General features: G+C 37.7%; 1 protein-coding gene across 1 annotated transcript; it reads left to right on the forward strand.

Annotated features, from left to right (window-relative positions):
• The first annotated feature begins 2,810 nt into the window (after positions 1–2,810).
• LOC107700894 (transmembrane protein 174-like) lies at positions 2,811–4,662 on the forward strand. The gene is made up of 2 exons (XM_016502732.1): positions 2,811–3,544; positions 4,566–4,662. The coding sequence occupies exons 1-2, from the start codon at positions 2,811–2,813 to the stop codon at positions 4,660–4,662; spliced, it is 831 nt and encodes a 276-aa protein (XP_016358218.1).
• The last annotated feature ends 7,283 nt before the right edge of the window (positions 4,663–11,945 follow it).

Consider the following 11,945-nt stretch of genomic DNA (forward strand, 5'->3'; position numbering starts at 1 on the left):
GACGAAGGAGGCTTGCGGAAACCACATGTGACGACCCTGGGCTGGACACCGCTTCGTCCATGGTGAAAGCCGATCCGGCTTGTATTTCCTCAGCAACCAGCACGGATCAGCTCCAGGCATGACGAAGCAGATATCGTCCTCTTTTGGAAGGCCAAACAAAGTAGTTTCGCTTTCACAACGAAACACACAGCGCCTTCACGACATGGCGGCGGCAACAACAATACTACAGCGAGAATAAAAGTTACGCCTTCTTTCTTTGCGTGAACATTTGGGCGGCGTTATGCAAATCTTCCCACATAGTGATGTAGATATGTGGGGGCGTGTTAGAACGAGCCGTTTTAGGTAGGTGTGGCTGACTCTTAACTTTTATAAAGAATATCTCTTTGGATTTGAGACTTTAGTCTTTGCAACTTTACAGGTCTTCTTTATGCACCAAGAGCTTGTAACACTCCAAACAGAAAGGAAAAATTGAAATCGCATCATATGACCCCTTTAACAAATTAATGAATGAAGCAGTGGAGAAGCGCAGAACAAAATATGGCTGGTGAAAACAGATGGGTGCAGTAGCTCTCGGCTGATTGGTTGTGGAGGATGTACGTGGCTATGTCATGAAGCAACGTGCTGCCTCATTGAAATGAAGTGGGTGGTCAAAGAGAGTGGGAGACAGAGGAATAGAGAGAGAGTGTGGAATGGAAACCCATTAAGGCCCCTTTTGTGATTGCAGACGGGCTTTTCCCATTGGAGGACGTGGATACTCATGCAATAGTGTGCGCTGCATATGAACCGTTGGAAGGAAGAGGAGAGATGAAGTAAATTAGGACAAGAGAGGAATCAAGAGTGAACCACAGTTGCAAATATTAAAAGATTTGATTTGCTGGCTAATCATTTAGAGCCGAATGAAGCAATAAGTTACCGTGATTTGTTAATGTTTGGACAATACTGAGACAATGTAGTCTCCACTAATAATTAATCCAGTGCTGGGTCATATGAAGAACTTCTCTACTTTTGTTTTGTCATACCCCATCGAATTAAATTCAACTGGCGGCTAGAGAGAATCAATTGGGGGTGATTCAAACAAAGACTTACTGGTAGGTTGTCCAAAGCTTTCACACTGACCATATCTGAGCAGATATCATTTAAGCAGACCTATCCTGCACACACACATACCAGCACACACATTTGTTATTCACATGCATACTACACACCATGATCACAGAGAGAGAGAGAGAGAAAGAGGAAATATTCTCCTCATAAATATTTGGACTCGGCTTAATTGAAAGAGTGTGTCAGACCCAAAATCTGGGCCGATTTTAAACATTCTTGTGCTGGAATCTATTCTCTTCCTAAATGTCTCTCAGGTGTCTCCTCGAGCTTTTGGGAAAATAATTAAAAGTCTTTAGCATGGGACGGTTCTGACATACTGCTTGCCTTGACCTTCTTGAAGAGTTGGAGGAATTTGGCACAATACTGGCAACCCTATCAAAAATATCATATTTTTTTTCACCATCTCCTGTGATTTAAATCATACTGTTCTCTCCAGTGTCCAGTCCCAGTTTACATAATAATTCTGGGTAGCATTTACCTGCAAGTTCCATATACTGTTCCACAACAACAGGTAAACAATGGACTGTGAAAAACATTACATGGTCTGCAATAAAACATGGCATATACATTATGCATATGTGTTGAACCATGTCAAATACATTTCATGATTCTATCTGTTGTTATTGGACATTGAGAGAGGAGGATATGTATTACCTTAGTACCACAGTAAAATGTTACTGTGAGATAAGTGTGCCATCAAAGTTAAGTGACAGTTTGTGTTTTTGGTGAACTGGACACTATAGTTGCAATTTGTTAGGTTATGCAGTGCTCTGGGTGAAACATTGTTTTGCTAATCAAATCCATTTGGACTCCAGAGAGGGCTCTGAAAAGTTAAAGTGATGCAGAATTGTTTTGATATTGTCGGAAACAAAGCTTTCTATCTCCCTGTTTCTCTCTCTGTTTTGGCTCATTTAGGGAAATTCTATTGCAATTTTACCACATGGTTCCCTTGTGCATGAAAAGGGTTAAGTTGTGTGCAAAAATGATGATGAAATTTTATAGTGCATATATATATATATATATATATATATATATATATATTCTATAGACTTTGCTCTTTTGATTTTGGTGATACATTAATAGGATAGTTCAACTGAAAGTGAAAATTCTGTGATCATTTATTTTCTTCTGTCGAACACAAAGGAACAGATTTTGAAAAATGTCTTATCTTTTTTTCAATCGAAGAATGTTGTTTTGAACCCCTCTGACTTTTTTGTATGGACAACAGTTGAGATATTCTTCAGAATGACATAAGGTGGAGTAAATTACGACAGTTTTCATTTTTGAGTGAACTATTCCTTTTATATTGTATGGCAAACTTTTTTACTGCAGATCCTAGTTTTACTGATCTATTCATTCTATTGAAAAAGGCAGTTATTTTGGTAATGTTTGGTAATACAATTTTAATATTTGGTCAAAAAAAAAAGTAATTTTAGGTTTAGTCTTTGGACCTGCCAGTTTCCTGCATGTGCTCTGTCATGCGACACATTTCACATTTCAGTGCTCGCACCAACATGATGACTGAGTGTTCAAGACTACAGCATAAGAGCAATGATCTGTTACCTGTTAACTAAGCTTCTGAGCCAATGTCCAAAATAGATAAACAATGTTCTTAAAAGATCCTTCAGGCATAGATGAGTGGACCTTCGTCAGACAAGTGTCTAAATCCTTAAGCCACTATACAAAAACAGTGCAGTTCTGGCCAGATGAGACATTACGGCATTCTAGATCTTTGGAAGAGTACAACGGAAAATAGGAATCAAGGGACAAATCCTCTTGCCAGGCCAAGTGATGCAGTACCTGCTGGTGTTTGTAGTACCATCACAGACAGCAACCAGAGTCCCAGTGATGTCCCTGTGAATGTTGTCTCTTTGATGCCCGGCCAAGCACCAAGCTCTTCAAACACTCAGGTGTCAGATGGGGACAAAGCTGGTGCCACGCTCCTGTTGTCCGGAGTCTTCTTGGGCCTGGTTGGCATGACATTCACGGCTATGGGGTGGACAAATTACAATTTCAGCCACATCTACGAGTGGACACAGCTTCTGGGGCCCATTCTGCTGTCAGTAGGAGGTACATTTGTGCTGATAAGCATCTGCAAGTTCCGAATGCTGTCCTGCCTGAGCTGCAAGCAGAATGATGGAGAGAGAACACCTGGAACAGACCCTCTGCTGCCCCTTTCAGGACCATCGTTCATCTTCACTAGATTCAATCAGCCCATTACCTTCCACAGGGCCACGGTGGTCCAGTACATCCCACCACCGTACACCTCCGTAGTACCAGACCAAAGTCTGAGTCTTGTTAATGGTTTGCATTCAAATCACCAGCCATTAGCAGTCACAGTGAACACACCGCCACAGTATTACAGCATGTATCCAGTGGAAAACCCTGGTTTTAATTCTGGTGAACATGACAACGCTACAGCAGAGCAAAGGGAAAACAGGTAATGATTATAATACTGATGATAGTGTGCATTTAATTAATTTAGACACCATGATCACAAGCATGGAGTCTAGAAACAGCATTAATATCCGCTTGAGCTGATTAAAAAAAATGACTGATCGCTTTTTGGTTTTAAGTATCAGAAATGTTGGGTTTATTAAAGATAATATTGCAAAGAAAACAACTTGAAAGACTAAATAAGAAAACAATTACTGTAACTGACAATGTACATCAGTTTTGAGCTGTGACATCTATTTTTAAATAGGCATAAACCTCAAGGAAATCGTATGTGCAGTGCATAAACTCGTTGTCTTAAAGTATTATTGAATCATTCATTGTAACAATTCAAATGTAACTCAGTATTGTTCAAGCCAATATTTGAATTTAGATTTAAAAGTTCATAGAGCAGACCATGCAGGGAGTGGTGTAACACTATAGAGTTTAACTAATTATATGAGCACCGCCTGCCTGAGATAACAGTGGAGGTTCTTAAACTGTGTAAAAATAAGAAGGATTTAAGATCATAAACCTGTTTTGAGGTAAGATTGTATAACTTCACATGCTTTATACGAAGATTTATTCGATGTTTCTCGATGTGGGAGGTTACTCGATGACTGGGAGTGGGTTATTTTTATGAAGGTGACGTATTTTAAACACGTAAATATAATGCCCACAATAAATTTATAATGCACAATATTTAAAACGTCAGTGTTTTTTATTGGTGCTGCGACTGTTTCTTTTGATTAATTGCAGGTTTCTAAACTGCTTTAATTTGAAGCAGATAAATATGTGAATATTATATCAAAGTTTGAGACTCGAAAAACACAGTTACAGACATAAACAAAACAAAATGTGTTACAACACTAACTGGTCTGCCCAAAATTCTCATGTAGACTGATTAATTACGCTTAAATAACAGTCAAATAACGTCAAAGTAAAGTCAGCCAGACACTTTTACGTTATTATTTGCGCCAAGGGCTGACCAACGTGGATTAATTATATATTTGCGGGTTTCGTTGCAGGAGTCGCAGTGTCTCAGAGGAAGAAGAAGAAGAGAAAGCGAGTACAGCAGACAGCGCCTCCTCTCCACCTGCTTACGAGGACCTCTTCCACTCCTGAGTCCTGACCAATGAAATACATTTTACTAAGAACTTTTCAAATAAAGTTCATTTATTTACTGAAGGTATCCATTGGCGTATTTGTGTTACGCAGTTTTGCTAAATAAGGATGAGACTAAGAGAATATTAAATACATTTTCATATTTGAAGTATATAAGACATTTTACTAATGAGACTGGGAGAATAGGCTATTAAATAAGTTTCCATATTTGAAAAATATAGGCTAGTACGATTTACTTTAGTTTCGATGTTTAAAGATTCTTTTACACGTTACAAATAATGTGTGCTGCTGTCCTATACTCGATATTTTTCTCAGCTCTCTCGTGTCCTCTTGGGCTCCTGAGAACTTCATGGCACACGTGAGCGTCCGGTGAGGGCCACATGGGGGCAGAAAGACTGAGGAAGTACGACAAAATTCCTAATTCACCAACACTGGGGAAGGTGGTGTATTTTATGCGTGTTCATTTTAATAACTGAAAGTTTGACAAATAACATTTTAATCACGTTGTAGTGCAACAGCAGCAAGTAACCATGTTAACATAGTCTGTAGTGGAAGGTTGTCCAGTTTGACTAGTAAATTGAGATGTGCTCTATATGCGTCTTTTTGTAGAATATTTAACAGAAACATGTCATGTCTGTCGTTTTAGGAAATGTGAGACTATTGTTTTGACATTTTTAATGGGTCTATCTTTTTATCGATTTAAAATATAACATCTTATCATATGCTATCAGTCTACACTTAACAATAATACCTTACAAAATATTGATTTTATTATTCTAAATCAACACAACGGTTGAGCCGTTAAAAGTAATGTTCGATCAGTGTGATCCAAAAGAGAAAAAAATCGAAATATTCCATGCTTGCATAATATATTTTTTACGTTGTTTTAGCGTTTAAATTATGTTTGTTAAAATCGTTAAAGTTTGCTGTAGCCTATTATTTACATAAATACCTAAATTATTTTTGTTAATTCTTGAAATTAGATTATTATTTTTTACATTTTTTAAATTATTTAAATCATTTTAAACTGGGTGATTTTATTTGTTATTTTTATAGAAATACGTGAAACATGGGCTCTGAAAACATAACAGACTGTGTGTGTGTGCGTGCCACAATGTGTATAGGTACTGCATATATAGGCTAGGTCCAAGAGAAGTGCATAATAAAGTACAAAGTTTTTTTAACATGATGAAAAACTTGTCTGGATGTGTTCTCAATTTAAATTAACAGGAAAACCTGCTTATTCATATGATACCAAAGCTATCATTTACTTTTTCTATAAAACAACAACAATAATAATAATAATAATAATTTCAGTTTGCTTTTGCAAATCCCCTTTATATTTTTTTCCCTCTGGTTCGAAATACAAACAGTAACTTTTGTTTGGAATATTTGTATTGCAGACCCTACCCAATATATTGGTGTTTTTAAATGACTGTAAAGTTAGTAAATTATTATAAATGTTAAAAGCCCTTAAATATGGAATTTAAAAACTTAAAACACTTTAAATGTCTAAAAAGTTTAACAGGCTTATCCTTTAGTACAGAGTGCATATTAATAAATATTTTTAAAAATGCATTTTTGTTATTATATAATTACTGTTTCCTCACACTACCGTTACATTTGTTCCCCAAATGCAACGCTTCATCTGTTACTAAATGACTGCTTTGGTAAATTGTGAGATTACTTTTTATTAAAGAAAGAAAACAGTCTGACGAACACAATTTCCGTTCCAGTTCATGTGTTTTTACTTCTGAGTTCACTTTCAACCCACCTAATGAAAGTCTTTAAAAATACAATAGAAAAAACTTTTTCCCGCTTCTAAGTCATAAGTCCTCGTGCTGAATTCTGTAGGCCTATTAATGTCCAACATTTTAATATTGATTTTATGAGTGGCGCGCTTGATAGAAAAGAATGAACGGATAAACAAATAGGCTAATTAAGCAGCATTTTTTATTTTTTATTTTTTTTGGACTTGGAAATGTTGACATATACAGTTTATGCAATCCCATGTTTTCCATTAAACGCACTCTGCATTTATAGTTAGATACGAAGAGTTCAGATCCAAAAGCCTCTTAAGTACGTCTGACGTTTTTCTTTAAAATTAGCATTTCTTTCTGGCTACTATGTAGGTTTCTATGTAAGTACTGGTACTTCTGAATGGGTTGAGGCTGGGATTTAGCGCATTTGAAGTGAAAGTACTTGATGAACATACTATGTGTGGAGAGCATTCACTCAGCATCGTTTTCTCATTTTTGACCAAGATGGCTTTTAGAGGCTTTTGCATTGGAACTCTTCATACGATAAAGGCATTAAGTCACTTAGGCTAACTATTAGGCCACCTATAATATATTTAAAAAATATCCCACTTGACGTTAAACAGAATTGCTTCCAAAAATCAGCCGACAAGAGCTTTATACCTAATACATTTTAAACAGTATCCTAGGATTTATATTGTGCCTTTGTATCGAGACCGGAGTGCAATGTGAATTTCATTAATTTCACTGAGCAGTAAAACGCGGGTGGCCGACAAAGCTCATTATTGGAGAGCTTAGCTTTATTTATTACAGAACACTGTCTTACATCTGAACTTATCCAGATGAACGAGGAGGAAAGTGAACGCATAACCATAAATATATCTCAATTAGCTGTCTGGACTTTAGATCGACAGATGACACAGCTTATAGTATAACTAACCTTATTGGTTGCAGGCTTTGTTCATACACTTGCTCGTTAAAAGCTAATCAATTTGTGTGAGATTCAGTCTTTACAAAAACGATGCAGTGAAAAGCATCTCTGCACCGAGAAGGTGTATAATATTATCTTGAGGAAGCTGCATTTCCGTTTATCTTGTAGGTAGCAGCACTTGTTTGTTTGGCTGTCCCGGATATTATTACTAATATTATGCTAGCTTATGGGCTTTTTCTTTAATGTAACGAATAATTACTTCGTTTATATACCATTAATATAATACAATTAAAAATAGAATTTTTGCAAAAATTCATGTTGCCAGGTGTTTTTGAGCCAATCACCTAAAACTATAAATCCCAGTGGATCAGTCACTCCTAGCCACGCTTGTAGATGACTTGACTACATCATGTTGAGGAAAAAGGTCCACATTGACCTTTTTTTCCACAAACAACATAAATTGCAAATATTTAATTATATTAGTGTACAGATGTACCAATGATGGGTTATTTATATAGGGCTCTTAAAAGCACAAAAAAGGACTCATATTTGTGCAACACCCTCTCATGGCAATTCCTAATTGTTTTAGGTTTTGGCGATTTGGTGCCTAAGTCGTGTGAGTTTATCTCATTCGTTCGTTTGAAGTTCAGCTCAGGGGTGGAACTTCATGCTTTTTTCCCTTCTTTTCCAGTCGTAGGAAATTCACCTCGTAGTCCCAAACCATAGCGAGCATTTGACGTTAATGGCCAGGGCAAAGTACACTTCACGCTACGCTTTCAGTTCATTAATTCATTCATTCATTAATTCATGCCTGTTTGTATTCTGAAGTTTTTGCTTAACTGTCATCAATTCAATTAATATCCCATATTTCAAACAAAAGTCTTATTTTCTAGGCCTGTGTCAAATGGTCTGTTGGGAATAATAACAACAACAATACTAGTACTATACTACTACTAATAAAATAAGTCAGTTTCACACTTTTAGGAGCCCTTAAAAACTGCACTGGTAAAATATGATATTATCATTGAGATATATTTCCCTTGGGAAAAAAAATTCATAATAAATATTTTCATCAGAAAGATGGTCTCTGTAGATAGATAATGCAGTTACTTCATGTACCATCATGGTCTAATGGGAGTATGCCAGTTTCAAAACTGTTGGCTTTAATCAAACAGAGCACATTTGGGACAATATCAACGAGAAGGCTACGTCGATTAGACGTAGCCTATATGTTATTATTCTGATTTTATTCAGATGGTGCATCTTTAACCTGATACATATATGCACATGCAATTTATTAAGACTAGAGAAAGCAGAGCATATGTGAAATCCACTGCTAAATATCTGAGTCTGTGAGGAGTGTGTTTTGCTAAATGCCAATTTACTGGTGTTGCAGTCTGTCACCATAACTGCGAGATGCCTGTCGTGCTGGTGGTCTGTTCAACACGTGACATACTGCTCAGTAATGCTAAATAGCAAGAAGGGGAGAAGGGGAGAAGGGGACAAATGGATTCCATGTTTTCAGCCAAACACAGCGGAGCAAACCGAAGGGAGAGAGCTTTGTTGTTTATGAAAAACATGTGAAACCAATCAAATCCAAATTATCCTCCCGCTGTTCATGTTGCTTGCAGAGCCAGCCGCCCCTCTAGAGGTACTGCCACCCAGATAGAGAGAGCATCACTCACACACTCTCTATTGCTCCATACAGGTTTAAATACTCATATTCTGTATTCTACATAAGTAGACCCGAACTAATGGCGTGCACACTTATACACACACACATGCGGTGCATGAATGGCTAGTGTATGCACGAGCAAACATATGCATTACCATATGACTGAACGTTAACACACACACACACACACACACACACACACACACACACACACACACACAGAGAGAGAGTTTGTTTGGGGCGCATCTGACAGTAAAACCCCAGGATGATTAGATCAATATGGCAAACAGGAAATGATTCACAGACACTGGAGACTCTCACAGCTCATTTACATAAGCCTCAAACACACACTGTACGTATATATAAACACATGCACACAAACGGATCTGCTGAACATATTGTACCACTACTCATTTACATTGCTTTTCTGAAACAGGAAGACTGCTATTGAGACAAGTGTCCCCCAACACACACATTATTGCATTTTTCCCCTCCATTTTCTCAATGCAGTGATCGATGAGGGAAGAGTGCTACCTTTTGAGAATCTGAGTTATGATATAGCGAGTGCTGAAATGAATGTTTGCTGTGTGCTGCCTGTTTGATGTGTGAGTGTGAGGGCTTTAAGTAGCTCTGATGGCAAATCTATCAACAGTCCCCAGGCCCCCCGTTCAAGACTTATTAACTCTGGCCGCCAGTTTCTTTCCACAGCCTGAGAAAGCCATTGACTCATGTGTAACCGTGTCTTCTGGAGCTACTATGGTTCCTCCTCTTCACACTGTTTTTAATACCACCCACGTCTGGACTTTTACACTTTGGCCTCAGTTACCAAGCAGGTGTTCCACCGATTCAGATAAAGAACAAAAGACGGTATAACAGCTTTAGAAATATGAATTATATATATATTGAAAGGACTGAATTTATTTCCTTATGAAATTAACTCTTCATGAAACCAATACTCAGGAACTCACACAAAACAGACGCCATGCAATAAAACAATAAAACTTATCTGGAGAAGAAATCTTCAAAGAGAACAAACAACACCTCTCTCCTCGCCCATTTACGACCCCCTTCTCCCCCTGCCCTCTCTGCCTCTCCCTCTTTTCCCCCAAAAGGTTTCACTCAAAGTTCATTAAGAATATGCATATCCCACATATCATGTATCTTGTGAACCTGTTGTTTTTCCCCTTCATGTTTAGTGTCATTTTAAAGGTCTTTGTGCGATTGGTAAATTGGTTTCAATTTCAAAGTAGTCATTTATATTGTGAGAAAGATTTAAAACTTTTGTAGAATTGTGTTGTGTTGAGGAGGGGGTGTGTCCCCCTTTAGGGGTCTGTGAGAATGTTTCCAGCCGGGTGTGACCCTGGATCACAGAAACTAACAAACAAAAGGTCTTTTATGTTTTTACAACTGATTTAAAGATTTCTTTGTCTTTGTTCTGGTAGTATTTAAAGGAAAGTTGGAAATCAGTCAGGGCGATTCTGTAGCAAGAAAGCCCCGTAGTATGAAGTGTGTCCACACACTTCACACTATGTATTTTTCTAAAAGTCAGGTATGCATCTTACTCACAGTCGGCACGTCACCGGAGACCTTCTGATTTCTGTCTATCGCCGATGCTAACAAGTTGTACGGGAAAGGACTAAGTGAATTACATTTTTTGTCATAAGCAAGCAGTAGGCGGCAGGCAAAATAGGTATTAGTCTATCTACACCCTCTGACTAACATCAGACTGGCGAGTTTGTGACCGTAAGATCTACGCAAGGCCAGCGTGAGACTTAAAAGAGACATTAGGTCCCCAGTGAATGGATAATTGAAAGTATAGTGAGTCCGGAATAATCAAATATCTAAATTAATATTTGTGATCATTAAAGTTAGGCAATATTTCAAAGCAATATTTCTAATTAAAAACTGATCACGTGAAATTGGAGTCAGATTGAACACGGAGCTAGACTAAAATTTAAACTAATCCTGATAAATTCAGAAGCGCAAGTAAAAGACCGAATACGCATTAAACCTTAAACCAGGCCGCTGGATTCCGCTTTTTGGGCTGGCGGATTGGATCCTTACAATATAAAAGATTATTAACAGCTGGACTGTGGGAAACATGGTTAGGAGTGGAAAATGTAGCGGTTTAAAATGAATGAAAATGTCTTTCTTAGATCAATATCTTCTTTTCATAAAACAATTAGTAATGAAAAGTCATTTGTGGTTGGGAATCATAAAACTTGTAGGTTTAAAAGTTATGCCAAGGTTTCAAGATCCATTTCACTTATGGTCCTGGACTAAAGTCAGGATTGTCTTCAGATACTTCTTCATTGCAAAGCAGGCTTCATTTTGGTCAGAAAAACTGCCCTCCAGTGTTCAATTCATTACCCCTCAATAAATGTCATAATGTAACGCACAATGCAATGACCCTCGTGAGCAGTACATGATCACATATATGTTCTGAATGGGATATTGATTGCCAGTTTTAGGCTGCGGTCCAGTGGTAATACTGTATCTGATGGAGAAATCATCTCCCTGTCTTTAATAAAACAGAGAGAGGCCTAATGAGGCTCAGATGAAGGCCCAGATGATCTTTGCAGATGTCTGGAAAAAGAAACGCAGCCCAATCCAGAGAGCATCAGCGAGATCGCTCTTTTTTTCCTCCTTTTCTCTCACTTTTTATTGGTGTGCAAACTGTATACAAACAAACACTCACAAGGAAGGACACTCATGTTCCTCACTGAAACTTTGCTGGTCCAGAGGATTTCACTGCTGCTTGTTTGCGGAACGTTAAAGTGCCAGTAAAGGTGTTATACTGAATTACTTGACTAGATTTATGAGACTGGTGTTTTTAATGAATGGCATGTGTGGTACAGGGAGAGAATGAATCAGAGTGTGCATCTGGGATGTTGTGATAGTGTGGGTTAACCTGATCGAA

The sequence above is a fragment of the Sinocyclocheilus anshuiensis genome, unplaced genomic scaffold, assembly GCF_001515605.1.
Source record: "Sinocyclocheilus anshuiensis isolate Anshui unplaced genomic scaffold, SAMN03320099.WGS_v1.1 scaffold438, whole genome shotgun sequence".
NCBI lineage: Eukaryota > Metazoa > Chordata > Actinopteri > Cypriniformes > Cyprinidae > Sinocyclocheilus > Sinocyclocheilus anshuiensis.

What these genes read in the sequence shown, in the direction of transcription:
- LOC107700894 (XM_016502732.1), top strand. Translation starts at nt 2,811, where the DNA reads ATGAGACATTACGGCATTCTAGATCTTTGGAAGAGTACAACGGAAAAT. An exon ending in GCAGAGCAAAGGGAAAACAG is followed by an intron (nt 3,545 to 4,565) that starts GTAATGATTATA and finishes GTTTCGTTGCAG; the next exon opens with GAGTCGCAGTGTCTCAGAGG.